The sequence below is a fragment of the Battus philenor genome, unplaced genomic scaffold, assembly GCF_028537555.1.
Source record: "Battus philenor isolate CCGP_79_NKW_IND1 unplaced genomic scaffold, ilBatPhil1.0.hap1 SCAF_29, whole genome shotgun sequence".
Lineage (NCBI taxonomy): Eukaryota > Metazoa > Arthropoda > Insecta > Lepidoptera > Papilionidae > Battus > Battus philenor.
Genome location: NW_027181692.1, coordinates 4,808,604 through 4,829,460, shown reverse-complemented (window position 1 = coordinate 4,829,460; position 20,857 = coordinate 4,808,604). Strand labels below are relative to the sequence as shown.

At 35.5% G+C, this 20,857-nt stretch overlaps 1 protein-coding gene across 1 annotated transcript; it reads right to left on the bottom strand.

Annotated features, from left to right (window-relative positions):
* Positions 1 to 4,689: 4,689 nt before the first annotated feature.
* LOC137926270 (major facilitator superfamily domain-containing protein 6) lies at positions 4,690 to 20,229 on the bottom strand. The gene is made up of 10 exons (XM_068769865.1): positions 19,954 to 20,229; positions 11,793 to 11,938; positions 10,847 to 11,465; positions 9,351 to 9,535; positions 8,217 to 8,353; positions 7,939 to 8,054; positions 6,934 to 7,052; positions 5,904 to 6,030; positions 5,513 to 5,650; positions 4,690 to 4,936 (listed from the first exon to the last, which is right to left on the bottom strand). Exons 1-10 carry the CDS (start codon positions 20,015 to 20,017, stop codon positions 4,809 to 4,811), a joined length of 1,779 nt encoding a protein of 592 aa, XP_068625966.1. The 5' UTR covers positions 20,018 to 20,229; the 3' UTR covers positions 4,690 to 4,808.
* Positions 20,230 to 20,857: the final 628 nt, after the last annotated feature.

Sequence of the window (20,857 nt, the reverse complement as noted above, 5' to 3'; positions counted from 1 at the left end):
GACTCGCCTGTGGTCCAAGCTGCGGTCGCAAGCCGCATATACAACAACACTGCACAACTCTACTTGGGTAGAGCGCTTTACTACGTGCGAAGAACTTCGTGCAGCTGGTACGCGTTTGTCCAGCTTTTGTTTTATTTTTAATTGTTAGTCTCTTCTTTTTCCCTTGAAGAGGAACGTTAAGAACTCCACAGAGGAGAACCTTAACGATAAGAGCCAAAGCATCTCCGTACTCAGTGCGAAGCGCCCATACAAGTCATCGAAGAGAACTTTCCATGTAGCTCCCACACATATCTGGTCAAACACGCGCCCTTTACAATCCTCCAGTTGCGGTGATTGAATTAATAGTACGGATTAAGTTCATCTCCACAATTGTCGCATTTTTCAGCATCGACGGCCTCAACTCCACTAAAGATGAGGTGGTCCCGTTCCAGTACAATATTGGCCCTCTTTCATAACGTATGGCTCCAAGTCCAGGACATCGAGACTCCATGGAGTAAACACAATATTGGCCCTCTTTTATATAACGTATCACTTCAAGTCCAAGACATCGAGACTCCCAGCCTGGACTTCGATCACCACCCCTCCTAATGCAACTGGGCCAGCGCGCTAAATAAGACCTCAGAGTTCGACATCACTAAACAATATTAGCTAATTAGTCGTATGGCCGATTTCAAGGTTTTCGCTCTTTAAGCTTGAACAACTATCAACCTCTTAAGGCTCTGAAAATGGTAGTTTATTGGTCGAGAATGTTCTCTGTCTTAAATGAAATTACATCACTGTGGTGTGAAATGAACCGCTTACTTCGCATGAGTCAATACCATAACGATGAAGGTATTATATTTATTAAATAAAACAATAAAATTGATTAAAAAATATATTTTACGTATAAACATTTAATAAAAACAATTTCAGTCACATATATAACTTCACATGGCACTGCATTATTATGTATATTAATCCTGGCAACATCTGCGAATTGGTACACATTTATGCTTACTTACTAATATTTTATAATTTAACCTGTTTTGCTTTGATTTATTTACATCAATTCATAAGTTTGCATTATTTATATATAACATTGCACATCTTAATATATATAAATCTCGTGTCACAATGTTTATACTCAATGGACTTCTAAACCACTTAACCGATTATAATAAAATTCGCACACCATGTGCAGTTCGATCTAACTTGAGAGATAGGATAGTTTAAATCTCAAATTATAGTCGCAATTTTAATTTATTGCTAATTATTGTCTGTTATTATTTGACAGTCACAATTATCTGTTAACTCCAAATGATTCTAACAGATGTCGATACCTTTCGACTGGGTTGAGTAAGTAATCAATAGATGGCGCTGCTATGGTAAATCTACGAACGTGTCATATAAGCTACATTTTAACAGCATAATTACCACGTGTTGTTGACGCTATAAAATTAATTAAATTTATTTTGTAGTGAACGAAATACCGTATAATTCAATTATTTCCACTTTTTAAATTTTCACAGCAACGCGTGGCCGGGTCAGCTAGTAATTAAATATATTCTATTGTAGACATACGAAGCTTTGACATAATTGTTAACTTATATCTAAATATTAATAAATGAAAAAAACAGTGTATAATTTTAACCCTAGTGCCAAGGAGTGTCGTCAGATCACTTTTGGCGTGCGCAGAAGTGTAAAAAAGTACTGCACGGTTTTTGCGTAGAGAAACACGTTTACAAATAAATCTTGTTCACTTTCAATATCCTTTTTTATATTTTCCTTTCTAATAAATATGTTGTATTCACATTTTACATTTTTATTATGACAGCATAGAATCTTCTGAAGAGAATGTTGAAAAAAATATCAATTTCGGTGTATTACAACGGAAATTGTGAATATTTTTCTTGTTCATATAAATTATCCTAATGGCAATTTTAGTATATATTGTTAAAATATGTTTCGCACTAATAGGGTTAAAACAAAACACGAACAATATATTTTTGGTGTAAAAGAACGGCTAGTTAAAATATAAATCATCTTCAGGCTTTAATAACATTTAAACTTTTGACTGCTAAGCGGCGCAAAAGCGCTGCGATATTTTGTTTCCAAAACCGCGACGCAGCGCTTTTGCGCTAGGAATTTTCATTTCTTTGTTACTCTGTGGTAGTGAACATAGTCTGCCCTCACGTTTACTTTGTAACACGAGTCATTCTAAAAAAACTTTGCAGTTTTATTGTATTTGAGGCACCGGAAAGTAATGTCTCTTTCTTTAAGTTCTTTAAGTTTCTTTAAGTTAAATTCACGCGGCTTTATATTTAACAAGTTTTTATTTCTAATCAACAATATTTTCACCTTCGTTATCAACAACCTTTGCCATCTAGTATTTATATACTGGAGCGGTAAAAATCAATCGGTTTTTCTGTAAAATATGTCCACAGAAACGACACTACTTGCCGGCCGGTCGAATCGAACTTAGGTACGCAAATGTTTTTGACTTCTGGTATTTATACTTCATTTACCACCTTTAGGAAGACCAATTATGGGTTTGGGGTTACCTTAAAATAAAAGATGTTGCCATCGCAAAAATATCTTACTTCTACTCTAAATACAATCACCTTAACCTATTATTCAAATAACAACCGGTATAAGTAAAATTCATAACAAATAACGATTTAAAATGTCATTTAAAAAATCTTTGACTCGCGCCATCTAGCGACAACTAGATACAATATTGTACCTCGAAAACAAAATTAAAGCTTTCTCATTAAAATATGTAACTCGGATATTTGTGTGATAAGTTTAGTCTTAAAAATAACCCACTGATGGGCGTGAACATTAGAGGATATTACGATAAACGTTATTGCACCCTCATAAAAAAAATTATACGTTGAAATGTTTTTTTTTTACTTAATATTAGTAAAGGATAATTTAGGTGACAATATCTTACTTTCAATCATCATAAAAATAAAATCCTCATCATAACTTGATACATACACAATATGTAAGCATTAGAACAGGGTTATCTCCATTATTATTAACTATAAAAAAATATTATTACAAAAATAATTATATAATCAATACCCTCTCCACAGCGCTATGACGTCACTAATCAAATAAGAGTACTATAAACTCACTGTAAATTAAATCTTATATCTGTTCAATAGAGTTTAATTTATTATGGTAATAAAGCTTCTGGCTTTGCATTGAATCATCCAAAATAAAACCATAGCTACCTAAAATAGCATTTAACCTTTTAAGTGCCATGAGGACCGCCGGCTACCTCACGATACCCAACAATAGGTGCCGTGAGGGCCTCCGGCTACCTCACAATTTTTCATCTGTACATCTAAGGCATATTATTTTTTCCGACCCTCCGGTAATTATTAGCTTCCTTAGGCACCTAGCAACTGGATCACGGGATGGTATACGATTTGTAGCATGTTTTAGAAGCGGTTACCATGGGTGCCAATGAGACCGCGGGCCGCCTCACTTTTTATATAAAATTTACATTATAATATGTATATAGAAACCTTTCTTTGTATTGAATTCACAATTTATTCATATTTCAAAGCTGGCTTTGAAAACCTATCGTGTTTTCTGTGTTACAAAAACGTGACCTGCCAGCGACCTCATGGCACACCGAGTACTCTGTTGCCTTTAAGTGCCATGAAGGTCGCCGGCGGTCTCAGTACATAATGATATACATAATGTGTTATATTCATTCGTAGAATGTAAAGATCCCAAATTTTCACATAAGGAAAGCCTACACTTGATATTTCCATTTGACACCTGGGGAAGTCATGGCCAAAACAGCTTGGCAGTTAGAAGGTTAATATAGTATGGTAACAAAAAAGTTTTCTAATATGTCGTAAGACACTTAATTGATTCAAGTCATTGTAAATTAAGCTTTATGTGCGTATAATAAAGTAGCTTCATACGAACACTTCAAATGACATCACGTGTGACATTCGGACACTATTATAAATCCTGGGCAAGTTTCTATAGAATTTACTTCTCACAAATCGTTCAATCCTTAAATTTTTACTAGAATTTGATATCGAACGGTAATAATTGTGCTATCCAATTTTGATGTGACGTTATGACCATATACTATTTCTAAACCATAGACATATTCAATTACTCTTAATTTAACCTTATGTGTGTTACGAGTTTAACATTATATGGTGTCAATAAAGCTACTTATCTTTAATGACGTCACAAGCAATAAATTCAACATAACAATTTTAAATTAAACCTTATACCCACGCGATAGAGTTTATTTTTATCACACCTTAAGATCGGTATATTTCTGATTACAATTTTCAACATACATCAAAGCAATCGACTATTTTTACTAACACACTGTATTTCTTTATAAACAACGTTATATACATGACATATTGTCATACCTTCTTTTGATATTTAGACATCTATATATGATACTCCTGCGCAAAAAAAAATTCTGTTCGCACCAGCAAGTTTATGCTCTATTACGAGCAACGTAAGGTTTTATTTTATTAAATTCGTTATATACAGTTGAAAAGATTTACAAACACATCCGTCGTGTTTGAGATAAAACTCTATTAGTTATGACATAAGGATGTTTTTTATAATACATAAGTCACTCCTAAATGTCAATACGATACGCACCATTAAATTTTAAACTCTATTACTCATACAATAAGACATATTTTAAATATTATATCAGCGGTTTCGTTACGTCGTTGAAGTTTAGACACTATAACTTAATGCATAAAGTTGTTTTTTGTCAATACCTGTTATACGGCAACTGGGTGTGAAACCACAACCCTAGTAGCGGGGCGTTACCTATCTGCTTGCTGCTTGACTTCGGCAAGTGGTACAACAGTGTCCCGGTACACTGTCGCATGGTCCAGTTCCGTGGGCAACATCTTCTCCCCTTCTTCCACCGCTGGAACTTCAGCTTGAGTTTCTAAGTAAAGATTTGTATATTATTTATTAATAACTATCAAAATATCGACGTAGTCGTTTACGTAGGACCTTATTTAAACGCCCAGAGAGAAATCTGGAGAGCTATGCTTCTAACTTCGCTACGAGATCGAATCAGAAATTTGAAAATCCGCAGAAGAATTGTGCCTTAACATTCTGGAGCGAAGACCATATATCCTGCAAGAGGAAGCTGTAGCCACGAGGTGAATAGACGGCCTGGATAAGGTTTTCGGAAAATGCTGGATGCAGGCCGCTTGCAAACCGTGCTATTGGAATTCTATGGGGGAAGCCTATGTCCAGAAGTGAACGTAGTACGGTTGTAATAATAATGGTGATGAAATTTCAATATTTATTGTAGTGATTTATGGCCTGTACTGGTTTTCGAGTAGGAACATCTAATGCTTTTTCTGTCCATGTTTGATGGAAACATTGGTAGTGTTCAGATGGTCTTCTTCAAACCTTTGCTATGTTAAGGATTGTAGCTGTCTGCGCAAGCGCATAATACGGTGGTGATTACTTCACAACTGTGTAACGAGAGTACAATGCACATAAAACATACTGGTAGTGTGTCGGTTCATGGAGAACATGGCGTGTGCAAACGCAGCCACGACAGCCGTGCCCGCGAGAGTGCGGAACGCCCAGCGCCCTCCCAGCCTCGCGTACAGCTGCCCTCCCAAGAGGGACCCAAACGCGAACCCTGCATTACAATACATATTATTCATTTTGAAGACTGTCCAATCTTATTCACAAACATTTTCGATTTTATTATCTTGCTTCTTGAAATATCTTTTTTCTGACAATTTACAATCGGAGACCACGAGCCGGTGGACACGGTGTGGGTAAGCCTCCTACCAGGTGGATCGATGGCTGAATCCGGCTATGCAAGACTAATTATCTTGGCGATCTTTGGCCTATGCCTTGCTGTGAGGAGCCTAGACCAGGTTACTTACCAACGCCGTCATCCATGCCCGCCACAATGCCCTGGATGGTCGCAGAATATCCCTCAGGAGCCACATGCGCCGCGTAACCCACGATCGTGGAGTAACACAGCGCGTACGTTGGACCCTGCATTATCGCCTGTAATCATATGGTTGACTTAAAGTTGGTTAGTTTTCGTCGTATTATATCTCGTAGACGAACGAAAGTAATCGACATAGCTGAGCGGATGGACCAGTATAAGTGGCAGTGAAAAGGGGGCCTTTATGGTTCTGGAGTAACCAAAGAAGGACCCACAAGCTGGGTAGATGGCCTTGTTGAGGTCCGTGGAAAATACTGGATAACCACTTCTTACTGATCTTATTAAGTCTTCAGGGAAGGTTAGGTTAGGTTAGTTCAGCAGGTTATAAGATTTTTGGTGCCCGGCCGTTTCCAAATTATCATGATAGCGGAACTTTATAGGGTCATTTGAGTGGGGGAGTCATCCAGGGTAAAGATATTAGAAATTAATACAAAAGGATTAAGTCTGGCAGTAGATAAGACTATAATACATATATTATTATACAAGACGTGCTAACTCACTACCTATTTTTAAGAAAATAGTTAAGAACTATTCTTATTCTTCCTCTGTTTCTTTATTATTTCTGAGGCAAGTGCGATCCAAATCAGTTTTATATTTTTATTTATCATTGTATTATATTTAAAATATGTGCTATTTCTTATTTATTATAAGTTTGTATGTATGTTTGTATATATGTATGTTTTGTACACGTTCACTACCCATTACTAATACCTCTAACTTTTTCATACTATGTTTGTCTGTAAGATATTGCCTCATGTGATAAGATCGCCCATTGTACCGTTTTTGTTTATTAATATGAAACTATTTAAATGTTTCCTAGCGTGTACAGTAAAGAATATAAGATAGAAAAGTAAATAAATAAAAAAAATTGTCTTACGTCGACGACACACCCTGGGTGTTTCACTCAAAATCGAGTGTACAGTCCTAAGATATATTACAATTTCAAACCAGTTCAAGCTCACCTCAATAAATACGAGATGCCAGGGGTGCTGTATGAAAGAGATCAGAGCCAATCTCACTCCATAGCAGAAGAGGGAGAAGGTTAGAGTTGCTCTGTAGCCCCAACGTTTGATTATTTTACCTGAAATTATTTTTTATTTTGTCATAACTTATGGGTTTACCGCATTGACTTAACCACATAGCAGAAAACAGATCATAATTAACTTGTCGCGACATAATTGCGGCGAAAAAATACAAAACAAATCACTCCCACACACACATTCTGACATTTCTCCCTCATACGTCATTCACACACACATTGACACTTCACCTCACCTTTTCTTTGTTAGGACAACGTTCGCTTACATTCTATATATATATATATATATATGTATATATATGTATATATATATATGTATATATATATATGTATATATATATATATACATATATATATTCCAAAAACTTCCTGTTGCAATTTAAATACTACCTTATGTTATGGACACAGGAGGTACACCTATTTTTTTAAATGGTAATAGATTTAAAAAAAAAACGTTACTAATAAGAATAAACATATTTTTTTCAGACGAATTTTCGTTCTAGCACTAATCCTAATATTTTTTTTATTTCAATTTAGACAGTGCTTACTGAAACTTATCAAGAAAGCAACATACAATAGGAGGAATAAAAAGTTTTTCAAACCCAACAACAGTTGTGCTAGACATCTGCAGACATCAACTGATGATAAGGTTTATTGGCATTTTTGGTTAAGTTTGGTTGACTAGACCTCGACGCGTAAAGGCAGAGTCGCTTAGTTGCGAAAACCAGACCATTGACTCGATGAAGGTGGGAACCCTTTACTCCTACTGACTTTGGTGATACTAGCGATCGAAATATCACAGCGTGTATATATGTATATGTATATATGTATATATATACAAAAATAAAATTATAATTAAATTTCAGATACTAGCATAATAATTTTACAATTTCATGTAATATTTATTTATGAATAGAACAACAGTTACCAGAAAAGAAGAAAAATAGAAGTTCCCCGATGAAGCTCTGCGCCGCTACTACTACTCCTTCTATCAGCTTGATCTTTGCTTTGCAGCCCGTCTGCTCAGCCAGCTCCTCGAGGAACCTGGAACCACAGTTTCAGCAATTCAATCCGCACCACAACTTGCCCTATTTATATCTGAATAAATTTTATAACACTTGAACCTTAAGAGAAAACAACCTATTACACATCGAGAAATTTGACATATGGCGTTTGAGTGTTACATATTTTTCTCTGAGTACTCACCAGAACATGTAGTATATGATAAAACTGTCGAAAGTCCCGGCGACAACAGCAAAGACTATGAAGATCAGGACCCTTGGCATCCTGAGAACATCTCTCAATGCTTTCCCTGAGTCCTCGGGGCTGGTCAGCGAAGGCAGCTGTAAAACATGACCACTTAGTAACAGAAACGTCATACATTGTAATGAAGTATACCGGGTGTTCGGTAATAAATGTACATGCTTTATAAAGGTACAGATAGTATTTAATGGATTCAGGCGTTACCTTGCGGATGTCCATCCTAAGTAAGAAAAGGACCAATATTTAACCACTTCCGCACTTGCAGTAGTAGTCGTGCAACAAAGTGCACCGCCCGCCAGCCCGCTGATAATAAGCTAGAAATAAGCTTGAATCGCTTTGGCAATAAAAAGTGGGGACCAACCAGAGCCTATTGTTGAAACAAAGCGACAGGAAAGACGTACAGATCAATTAGATCTCCAGAAATATTTTTATTAAATACACTACATTTATCTCTTTTTACTCAATTTTGTAACAATGTGGTTAGTCCCTAATAAAATGAGAGTTTTTCGTTCTAACAACTACTCTTTAATATAAAATATTTTTAATTCCTAATTGTGACATTGCCTAGTTCTTATTTAAAAGAGAAATGGTTAGCACTCTCCATGACAAGTACTTATGTTTGGACTTGTAGATTGAATTTTTATTGTACACTATTTTTACAATTTTTTTTTTTTATTCAAATGGATCGAGTTGTTATTTTTTGTGTGATTGACATGAATTTCATTATTACTTCTTTCAAGTTTTTTGAAAATATATCTATTTTTTTATAGTACACGATTTTTTAAAGTTGTTGGCCATGTCCACAAATTTTACGATTTCTTTGTTTTAGCACCAATACAAATTCTAATTTTGTCGAAGCTTACTTGACTGAGAATTTCTGTAAGTTCTAAACATATCCCCAAATTCACAATACATTATATATATTTTAACACGATTGTTTCACGCATTTCTAAGGAATATACTTACCGTGTCAAAAAATAATTCTTTTTTGCCTACGGTTTCTTTTTTTTCGTTATTGTTTTTTATTTAAGATAAATGTTTTATCCTTTATTATCAAGAAACCCAACCAAAGCTCACCGTGAGAGCCCTGCAGCTGTACAGGTCTATGGCAGTAGCAACAATTGCTACCACGAAAGCTGGCGTGAAGTCCTTGTAGGTCCCAGACACCGCGTCCACCAGCCAACCACCCAGCAGAGCTGTTATACCGTATCCAGCAGTACCCCACGCTCTTTGTGCACCATATTTTGATGCACCTTCTGGACCTGGAACCACAGCAACATTTATGATTCTATGTTCATACAAATAAATTCAAAAAGGAAAGTTGTTACAGAAATAAAAATGTTTGAATATTCGTTTTCATTGTATGATTAGTTTTTAGCTAGAATGGTTTAAGTTTGACAATTGTTCGGTGAATTTGCGAAAGTTGTGTCTATGCATCGATGTTTTTTTTTATTTATTTCATTGTTATGTTAAATATCTCTAAATTCCTCTTCCAGTAGCTGGCCGTAATAATACAAATAACAGAGTCCCTTACTGAAAATCAACATGGTTTGGCTAAGCCGTATTGCACGTAGCCGAATTTTGTTTACCATTGTTAGTCGTTAATATCGTTTCAGCCCATAGACGCCCCCTGCAATACATGAAGAACCCCTAAAAATATCTATGAGGGGATATGCGGGCTATTTTATGTTTCTGCGTAAATTCCATTTTTTTTCTAAATCGGAAATGTCGTTCTCTAGTTATGGCATGACTAAATGAAAAAGGAATTCGTTTCATAATAAACGCCACTGCAAGGTAAGCCTCCACTAAACATATCTATGGTGAGATATCCCATAATCGCCAATGTGGTATTATAGTACACAGGGCATGCTGCCTACCCTCTGTGGATTTTTTTTTTATTTTTTTTTGTGCAGTGGCAATCAAGAGTGTGAATTATATAAATATTTAATAGAATCAGGCGTTATTTTACAGAAGTCCATCCTAAGTATATAATCGGTGTAACATAACACCTGAAGATGCCCCGTGGAGGGGTAAAACACGTGTTGAGTGATTTAACGGTGGTAGTTGTGTTATTCGCATTGATTGCCGCATGCGCATTTATCAACGAGCTGGCGGGCGGTGCACTTGGTTGCACGACTACCAATGCATGTGTGGAAGCGGCTAAATATTGGTCCTTTTCTTACTTGAATTATATAAGGTTGTATCCCGTGAATCGAAACCGCGAACAGCGATCGCAAATCTCAGATCTTTACCGCAGATCTACCAATGGTTTTGCTACGCCTCCCCCGTACCTTTATATCAGTAAATCAAAACACTGTCACTGTTAGCTTTCAAACATTTGACCACAGTAAAAGACAAAAATGGGATGAATAATCAAACAAAAAACATCTTTCTAGTTACTACGTAAATCTTGCAGTGTGTGAAATGAAAATGTTGGTAAATAATAGCTTTATAATGTATGTCAGAATTTTAATTGCTAATTACTAATATGTCATTGAAAACAATTGTCAAGGTTTCGACTGAACAAGATTCTATAGAATCGAATAGAGAAAAATGTGTGAATGTAAACATACCCAGAACATCGAAACACACTGCATCTCCTATGCAGTTGGCGACGTTGAAGGCCACAGTGCCAACACACATCAGCACAACGAACACCCAGAAGACACCGGTCATATACACACTACTATCTTCTATTACCATCTCCTTCTCTTTCGTGATTTTAGAAAACATTTTTCCGCTCTCCAAAGCGTTATCTTTCGTAGCACTCACTTCTCTCTTCAGTCTTTTTTCATTTGTCATATCTTCCTCGAAACACATCAAGTTGCAGTTTTCCTTCGGCGCGCATATCACACGTCCCTCTCTAAAGTCTACGTAGTTCATACGTAAGAGAGAGCAAGTAGTATTATTGACTACTTCATCTACATATACAGAGTTCACAAGAGGAGTATTAGGGAGAAGGACTTGTATGTCGTACGACTTCTCGCAGCTCCAGTGACAACTAACCATCTGGAGTTGTTCGGGAGTGTTATTCTTGTATTGTATCGCTTGTACTGTATCGTTGAACTGGTATACTGATCTGAGGAGATGCTCGGGGGATTCTGGTTCTTCTGGCATCGGAAGGAACCAGAGTCCACAGTACGAGCCCGTCATAACAACGATCAGGAGCATAAAGACTAGTTTCCTTTGACTCTGGAAATAGAGAAAACAAAGTTACGACCAATCTATACAGCTATTAAATATTATATTTGATTATAGGAGTAAAGGGTTTAAAGGAATATATATATAGATATATATGTGTATGTATGTATATATATATTGTGTGTGTGTGTGTGTGTATTAATTCGTGTGAATTATTAAGTAAATAATTTTTAGTCACATATTTTAGAGTGATCGCTTGGTCAGAGTGAGAGCAGAGTTCATCTGTCAGGAAAAAGCTTAAAAGTTTTTAGACCTATAACTAATCACCCTGTACAATGAAATACGTCCGACAAAGCAGTTACTTGTAAAAAAACTTACAGGCCAGAAGTCAACGACGTAGCCGAACAGAGGCTTAGCGGCTGCCCAAAGCAAAGGCAGCACAGCGGTGACCATCCCCATTACGTCTGCTGAGATGCCCAGCTGACGCCCGAAGACGTTCATTTGCGGCAGCAGCGGGCCCAGGGCTGGAAGAAATACTTCGCGTTACTTTTGTCTTTGCTAACATTTTTTTTTTAATTTACTTAATCATTTTTGTACTAAGTTAGATATTTTCGAAATTATGAACAAAAACAAAGTCGCACCGTGAAAAAGATTTATGAATATACAACGTAATTTCATGACATATGAAACGCTTCAAGGTCGAATTTATAGTAGGATATTAAACATGAACGCCATAACAATAATTACTGTCATGGTAGACAACGTCTGTGTAAATAAGAGAGATAAAGTGTAGTTAACTCCGTTTTACTGTAGTAATAGATCACGAAACTACTACTAATTTAGAGAGCATTTCCTTGGCTATATCCAATATATTTTAGAGGATATTGGATATTGTGTATCATCTGTTATTCATTCTATTTAATACCTTTTCATTTTATATATACAAATACATAAAACGCAAAAATATACACACATACTTTATATATATATATATATATATCATATATATATATATATATAAAGTTTTGCTGCTAGCCGATCCAGCTTTGCGCAGCTTCATCAAAAGTGAGACCGTGGAAACAGGTAGTCGGCGGACTAAAAATTTACGCTGGGTAATCGTACTCCAGTTACAACGAAGACGCACACACGTGGAGGGACTATACTCGTGTAGGTGTATGGTGTAGAGAATGAGGTGTAGTGTAAGTTGTGCGAAGGGAGGACTACTCGGCGGTCGGGAGCGACACAGGCCTTTCCGGACCACCCTCACTTGATCGCGGAATAAGCGGGCGCGGCCGCCTAGTCATGTGTATGTGAGTGATGACTGTTTTGTGCATTGAGTCCGACGAGGCTCGATGTGAGCCGCATGTCCTGATGTTAAAACGGGGAGTGGAATTCATTTAAATTCAGCTTTTAGGGCGGCGAGAAGTGCCGAATGTTCCGCGATACAGAAAGATCTTTCCGAAGGACCGGAGACTTTGGCCGGAGGCGGAGTTTCGAGGCAAGTATGCAGACCTCGTCGAGGTCTACATGGGCGAGGTATTCCGCGAGGGCTTCGAGAAGCGATGGGGATCCGGTAAGGGGCTTGGTAGCTTTTGTTTGCTTTGAGTGAGCCGACGAAGGAGCGGAGGAGAGGGTGGCGGGCTTGCCTCTAGGGTAGTGGCTTGGCCCAGGCTGATGTAGCCAGAAGCAAAGGGAGGAAGAGGTTTCGAAGTGAGTTCTGAAGCTTTCCCCTCGGGAGCGGAAGAGATCGATCGTGCGGCGTCTTTAGGAGGTCATGCAGAGAGCGGGGGCGGCCTATACGGCGTTTTTACCACCGATTTCAACCTATCCTGTTGGTAATCTATGTGCGTGGCCAATGTCCAGTAGGATAGGATCTTACGGATGACATGATGATGATAAATGTTTGTCTTTTAATTGCTTTTGCTTTTATTATCGTTTAACACGGTCACCGACGTAGCTTAACCCTTAAGGGCATGGTTTTTTATTGCGGCCTGGAAAAAATGTTTTCTGGTAGGTATATAATAATTTCAAAAATCTATTTAAAAAAATTTGATTTACCGCCGAAACTTGCATAATTCCTTTTTTGACACTAAATATATTTATTATCTATGGTCGTCAAAGTGCGTTCAGAAACACATACCACACAACTTCAATAAAATAAAGTGAAACGCGGTATGTATACATTTGGCAACAAGATGCATTTAAGGGTTAAATAATTGCTCTCATCTGTAGTGACAGTAGGCGAGGCACATTTGCGACCACGAGCTGGTATGAACTCCATGTAAAACCGACGACGTGTTTAAGATCTCCAGAATCCGCTACATGCGGTAAGCGCAAGGTTAGCCATTATGGCGATTTTTGGGCGAAGGTATATCCCTTGCATTAGGCATCTATCGGCAGACAAGAACGAACAAATTTAAAAAAAATCGATTTATTGTAGCTCTCGTAACTGTACAAGAGGTATATAATCTCAGACAAGTGTGAAATTATCGAAGTTTATTTGATGTTTTTGTTTATTTTTATATTTATATTTACATATTAAAATGTATTTATTATAAGTACAAATAAATACATATTACACTATAGTTGTCAGTTAGTAAAGAGTATTAAATATTTAAAAATATATATTATCTAAGAATTTGTGGTACAATTCGTACTAAATAAACAAATAGTGTCTCTGCCTTATCTGTGGCAATTCACCACAGATTATGTAATTGAAATAAACCACATTATAACCGGGCTATATTAGTTATGGCTGTTGTGTTAATTTATTAGCGTTGACATTTCTCATGAGCTAGATTAAGAGGCTTATGTAGTATGTTATAACATGTGTTATATTTCGAATATGTTTACAGGGATATTGGTTATATTTGTTAAAGATTTTAATTGCAAAAAAGTTGGAAACCTCTTTACAGCGAATAAGCTATGTTTTACTCTCCCACCCACATCCCCCTCTCGAAAAATCTGTAATCTCGTCAGCGACAGCTGCCCACGGCTCCTTGTTCAGAGCAAAAAATTCTATTCTTCCAAGTAAGTGCGCCTAACATACTTCGCAGCTCTTCACCTATCGCAGGAAAATAACTTCAAGTCTCTAGCCCAGAGGCTATGGGAAACAGGAGAGTGAGTACTCAATTTCAGACCCTTTTCTGTTCTCTGCTGAGAATCTTTCGGCACCGTCAACAATAATTCAGTCGTGTATGATTGTCCGCCACAGCCCGCAACCACGTTGTCATCTAGTTTAGTAGGAAAATAGAGAGAATTGCATCGTAATACCTACTGTTATCTACCTCCGTGATTCTAGAAAAGAGGCAGGTAAGCAAGGAACGGAGGCAGACGCCCACCTGATCCCCGCGATCATCCCGCAAGACTCTAATGAGCAATGAGCCCATTACAGATTCGTGCCCATTCTGACCACGTGATCAGTCCTGCGTCACGTGTAAATACTGACCGACAGATAGCACTATTCGATAACATAAAAAAAATTCACCAATTTTGTCTTCAGCATAATTTTAACAAATTTACCTGATACGTATGTAAACATAGATTGAATGGTGGTATTAATTGTAAGTTTATTTAGAATGGGGAATCCCAGTTACGTTTGTTTAATACTTGCATACATTCGAGCGTCTTAACTAAGCGATATTGCCATTGTTTGATAAAACGGTATTTATATTAAAATTATGGACAGGAGGAAAAATATTTTCTCAAAAACATTATAAAATAAAAATAAAATACTATATATAAACTTTTAGAAAAATCGCTTTGACTCTATTGTTTGTATTTGGCTGGTTTTGATGAAATTAAAATGATTTAATTTTAAAATAGAGCTAGACAGTAAAATTTATTTCCAGCTATTTTTCATTTGTTTAATTTTTTGTCAAAATGCTATGAATAAATTCGATATATTTAAAGATTTTACTTAAAAAATGGAAAAATTCAACGCAGATCGCGGAAACTTAAAAAATAATTATAATGCTGCAGTGCAGTGCCAATTAAAAATAGCACGAAGTTGTTTTTAGTTATTTAGAATCCGGATTTTTTTGTCACAGATTCGACCTGTTATGAATATTATATAGACGCCATTTTTTAAAAAAAAAGCGGATCAAGATAGGAATATCGGTAGTTACTATGTTTGAAAAAAAATGATTTACAAAAAAAACTGTATTTTATAATTATTTATTAGGACGCGATGAAACTGACACATTTATGAAGACATCAGACAACAGACAACAGACACAGAATGATAATTGGTGATGAGAAACTTGGAACATTTTGACTGGAAACTACGAAACAGTTGGCGGTCCATTATCGGTTAGGTTTCAGAAACTGACAAAACCCGGGTAAGCTTGCACTAAAATGATGCTGTGCGAAAAGGTATTGAAAAAGCTTTGTTTATAGTAAACTTTTAACGCCGAGTAAAACCTTTAATTCAGATCAAATTAAAGCAGGAAGTCTGACAAAACGCCCGGAATTAATCAATAGAATGGGTTTAAGCTTTTATCACTAGAAATAGAGATAACGCTAGACCACATTACATTTAGGTACTTGGCAAAACTTAAGAGTTTGACTGGTTTGACAAAAACCTGTAGGCAGTGTCAGGTTAGCATCAAAAGATCGTCTCTTGATACTAACCTGCAAAAACCACTTACAATTTTTTTTTCATTAAAAGCTAAAAATTCGGCAAAATGACAACTATATACTATTGTTAAATATTGTTAAACATTAAAATTATTGTTAAACATTAAAAAAAAAACACCTCGAATTTTTATATAAAATGCGGAGGAACTTTTACACCAACCTATTACGAGGCGGTAAAATAAATCTAAATAGTCATACATAAACATTAAAATAAAACACATGAGTACAGATTAAATAGATAGGTCTCGTGACAACCAACTGTCAGTGTCAGTTTCCCGCCTAATTGGAACAGCCGGCGTGTACGATTCACTTGTACACAAGGAAGTCGCAATTTAGGATCCTTGGCAATGGCATAGACCTTAAACGGTATGTGGCCGTGGGGAAGGAAGATTTGACGAAGGGAAATGTTACAGTATAATTTATTTCATTTAATACTCTTTTCTGCCCATGTCACAAAAAAAAATACATGGATGCATTAAAAAGTACAATGTTAGGTTTTTATTTTGTCTTATATATACTGGTAGTGAATTCTACATGCACACAGCCAGCCTTAGGGTAACAGATTAAGCCATGTATAATAAACTTATGTTACACGCTATCCATAAATTATTGATTTCAGAAATAATAAATAATGTATGTTAACATAGTAAAAAAATTATTTCTCTATTTTAAAATTCTAATTGCTTCATATTAAAATAATTATTGTTCACTATATACAGACTATACTGCCAGAAGTTATTGGCCCATTTTTAATTGCAATAAAAAAAGTTAATGTAATATATTTTATAATGATCACTTCATACAAGTTGATTAGGTATAGCTGTAAAAGCTTTAAAGTTTTTTTTTCTGTCAAATCTGTCAATACATTCGCCCCCCTTGAAGCTTTTACAACTATAACCAATAACCCAGTCTATATGAATGTTTGATAGCATGAAGTAATATTCAAATTATTGCAGACAATACCAAACTATATTTGGTAATATCTACAAGTGTAATAATACTATAGATAACAAGCGAGATATTCTATTATGTGATTATACCTTGTCATTATGATTACAGTATGTAGATTAAGATAACAAGAAGGTATATGTAACTTTATAATTGAATTATAAATGGCTCTCATTTGTTATTGCAGTATTTACTTGCGTATAATTTTTATTACAGATATAATTACCCTACTTAGCAGATACATAATTACTTAAGTGTAAAAAAAATTGTATAATAAGTTATGACAATGTTAATGATATTTATATTTGAATTCCCTACAAATAAATTCATAATGAAAATGTTTGAACTAAAGGAAATTAAATAAACAAAAGATCCGTGCTGAACAAAGTTCACTAAGAAAGCATGAAGGAGGTGGACGCGGTCTTGGCCCAGCTCCTTACGGGGCATGGGGGGTTCTATGAGTACCTTCACAGGTTCAAGCTCAAGGAAGACCCCTTGTGCTACTGCGAACCAGGCGTGGGCCAGACCGTGGCCTACCTTGTGGCGTATAGTCCCGCACATGCAGGGATGTGCAGTGCCCTGGAAACGGAGGTAAAGCTAAAGTAGATTTGGAGAGCATCGCCTTAATGATGAGCGACAACAACCTTCGCCCAGAGTAATACTGTTCCAATCCCAACAAATTAGGAGTATGTGATGCCTCCAATAGCGGGGGCCATAAAGAAAAAAAAAAGAAAGCATGAAGAAATGCTTGTCTGAATTGACAGTGGGCGGAACACATTGCTACTGCAATTCACAACCGTTGGGGCTGAAAGCTATTACTGGTAACCACAAGTTGGAAGACATTACATAGGTAGGGAAGCTGGATACTGGTAGTGCAAAACCAGTCATCATTGTGAACTTTGTGGGAAGCATATGGCTTGCAGTGGGCATCTATTGGCTGGCATGATGAATTTAAACACAAGAGTTATAATAGTGAAATCTTTATTCTGCAAGACAGGTCTGTCGAGAGCAAACATCAGCAAATTTCTGAAACAGACTGCTAAAGCAGCATTTGTTGAATCATATGAAAGGTGAGAAGATCAGTCTGATCAGAGAAGGTTAACACCAAAGCATTACAAAGAGACTTCCCTAAAACTGCTATGTGGGTCATCAGCCTTGGGAATTGCAGCTGGTTAATTAATAATAGAGGTGTTTTAATTGAGTTAATAAAAAATAATTAATTAAAGGACCCATACCCATATTTATGTACAGTTTATCATGTTGCTTAGATGTTGTTGTATCTCTCTAACGTAATCACATTTCTTTTTTCAGAATAAAAATGCTTTCTATAGGCAGACAAAAATTCACCTTAGTGAATAAGGTGCATTAAGCACACTAAAGTTCAGAAGTGGAGACCATGGAACCACAAGTTCAGTGTAGAAAATACACCCATAATGGACAGTCATGCAGGCCACTTCCAATAGGTCCTCTTTGAAATTTATGGGGGAGGCCTACGTCCAGCAGTGGACATTTTACAGCTAAAATGATGATGATCATCAAACTAATAGTTGTTTCATTGCTTGTTTTGTATTACCTATTAAAGAATACATAACAGAAGCCTTATGTATATGGCTGCTGCCAATGTCCTTAAGTAAATACATAAATAATAACTCATTTATTACAATCACAATTGTCATTTAAAATTTAAGAAGTAAAATATTGATATATATATCAATCTAAAACATGTAAAAGAATGTTATAACTAATAATATAAATTTGTATAGGCTAGATCAGTGATTCCCAAAGTGGTCTATATCGACCCCTAGGGGTCTATGTCAACTTGCAAGGGGTCTATGTCAGCAAAAGAAAATTTGGGGGTCCATGAAATGAAAATGAGGGTACACAATAGTGGATCTCAACACATACACTGATAGTACCTATTTACTTACATCATACTATCTCATAATATTAAAACATTTACATTATTTATAAAAGTAACTATGAAGTAAAACATTTATTATATATGTTTATAAAATTGGGTAAGTTGTAGGATGTTGGTATTTTCGCTTTGTGGTCACAATACATTTTGAACTTGTAAAAACCTGAGAGCCGTAGTCTCAGAGCTTCGCTACCTTGCACTGACTTGTTCAATTCGTCCCTCTATAAATATGAATGTGGGACAAATACATTTATTTGTTTCCTGAATCTTAAAAGAAAACTGCTAAGAAAATAATAAATAATAATTTATATTATATTTTATGTTCATTTAATGTTATGTATATTTTACATAACAGATACAAAATTTTATTTTGTGTAGTTTTAATTTAAATTTAATTAATAAATGTATAAATTAACATGTGTTTTTACTTTGTTCTTAACACTAAACTTCACTACAATTAGAAATTTACAGGAAATCAATATCAGGTAAATAGGGGGTCTACCCAACACGGAAAAACATAGCAAGGGGTCTACGACACAAAAAAGTTTGGGAGAACTCTGGGCTAGATAAAACTAATAAAATTGTATTTAAAGGTATTTTTAACTGTAAATATATAAGTTGTATTTGTGTTGTTGTATAATGTGTTTTAACAAAATCATTGCACTTTGGTCAAGAGCAATATTTTTCATAGTTCAAGGCTTTTTAACACAAATATACATAACATGGCACGTTTTCAATTCTAATTTTGTAACATAAAGCAATGGAATGATAATTTTAAACAATTACTGTTTCTAATTAATAAGGGTCACTTAGTAGCATTAAATTTTGGTCACAATTTTTGCCAGCAAGCATTTTAAAGTATAATCTTTATAATAATATCATAAAATTTCAATTCATTGTTTTGTAACTTAAGACAATAGAATTACAATTTTGAAACAATGAATTCCTTGTAAACTCGGTTGATAAGTATCGTAACTATTCTATAAATGATTCCCTTATCTAAAATACTATTAAACAAAATATTCTATCACTTACCAGCAAAAAAGAAGAAAAAATGCGCCTTTATAGGCAGAAGTTTTCTGTCAATTTTGAACTTCATGATGCCAAAAGTAAATATTATTTATTATTAAAAACACTACATCTCTCGTTTGATAGCAGCACGAACTAATACGCTCCGTTACAGGTCATTAGCCCCGTTATCGGTGCGAACTTGACTCGACTGACGGCTTTCTTTTTCTGTCGCATTAAAATTATAATCAGTCGTCCATTATATACCCAACATTATTATTTACACAACCACTGGCCATCGCGTACTGAAGTTGACAGCGGAGTCGTTTATTGTTGACAGTAGTCTATGCGCTATGGTTAGTAGCGCTTCATTCAACGTTCCATTTACTAAAAATAAAATTCGTATAATATTTTACGGATATTTTATATAATATTATATATTTACCAACTGTATTATTTTATATATTCGAGAAACATGTCACAAAGTTTCGGCTTTACTCAAATCTAAGTAACTATTCCTTAGGTCATAACGGCCAAATAAGAAATCTGAGCTAAATTAAAAAAAGATGTTAAAAGCACTTGCTTAATAAAACCTAATTACAACTTACATTTAATATATTTAAGGCTTACGATTTATGTTAGTTCTTAAGTTATATTGTACCGACTCTTCTCAACAGTTCAGATCCAGTAGTTCTTTACTATATATACTGTTATTTTGACTAAAAATTAAATTTGCAAGGAATCATAGGGCAGTAGAATTTAATAAGAAGCTTTTGTTTTGCCATTAAGTTAATTACAGTTTTGTATCCAGAAAAATCGTGGTGATTATAGAAAGTAAAAACTTCTTAATACTTTAAATAATACGGATGTCATTTTGTAATAACTTTAGTTTTTAAAAATTTGGGGGAAAATGAGACTTACTTACATGAAT

What these genes read in the sequence shown, in the direction of transcription:
- LOC137926270 (XM_068769865.1), bottom strand. Translation starts at nt 20,017, where the DNA reads ATGAAGTTCAAAATTGACAGAAAACTTCTGCCTATAAAGGCGCATTTT. An exon ending in GGCATCTCGTATTTATTGAG is followed by an intron (nt 6,031 to 6,933) that starts GTGAGCTTGAAC and finishes ATATGATTACAG; the next exon opens with GCGATAATGCAGGGTCCAAC. An exon ending in CATGAACCGACACACTACCA is followed by an intron (nt 4,937 to 5,512) that starts GTATGTTTTATG and finishes ATCTTTACTTAG; the next exon opens with AAACTCAAGCTGAAGTTCCA.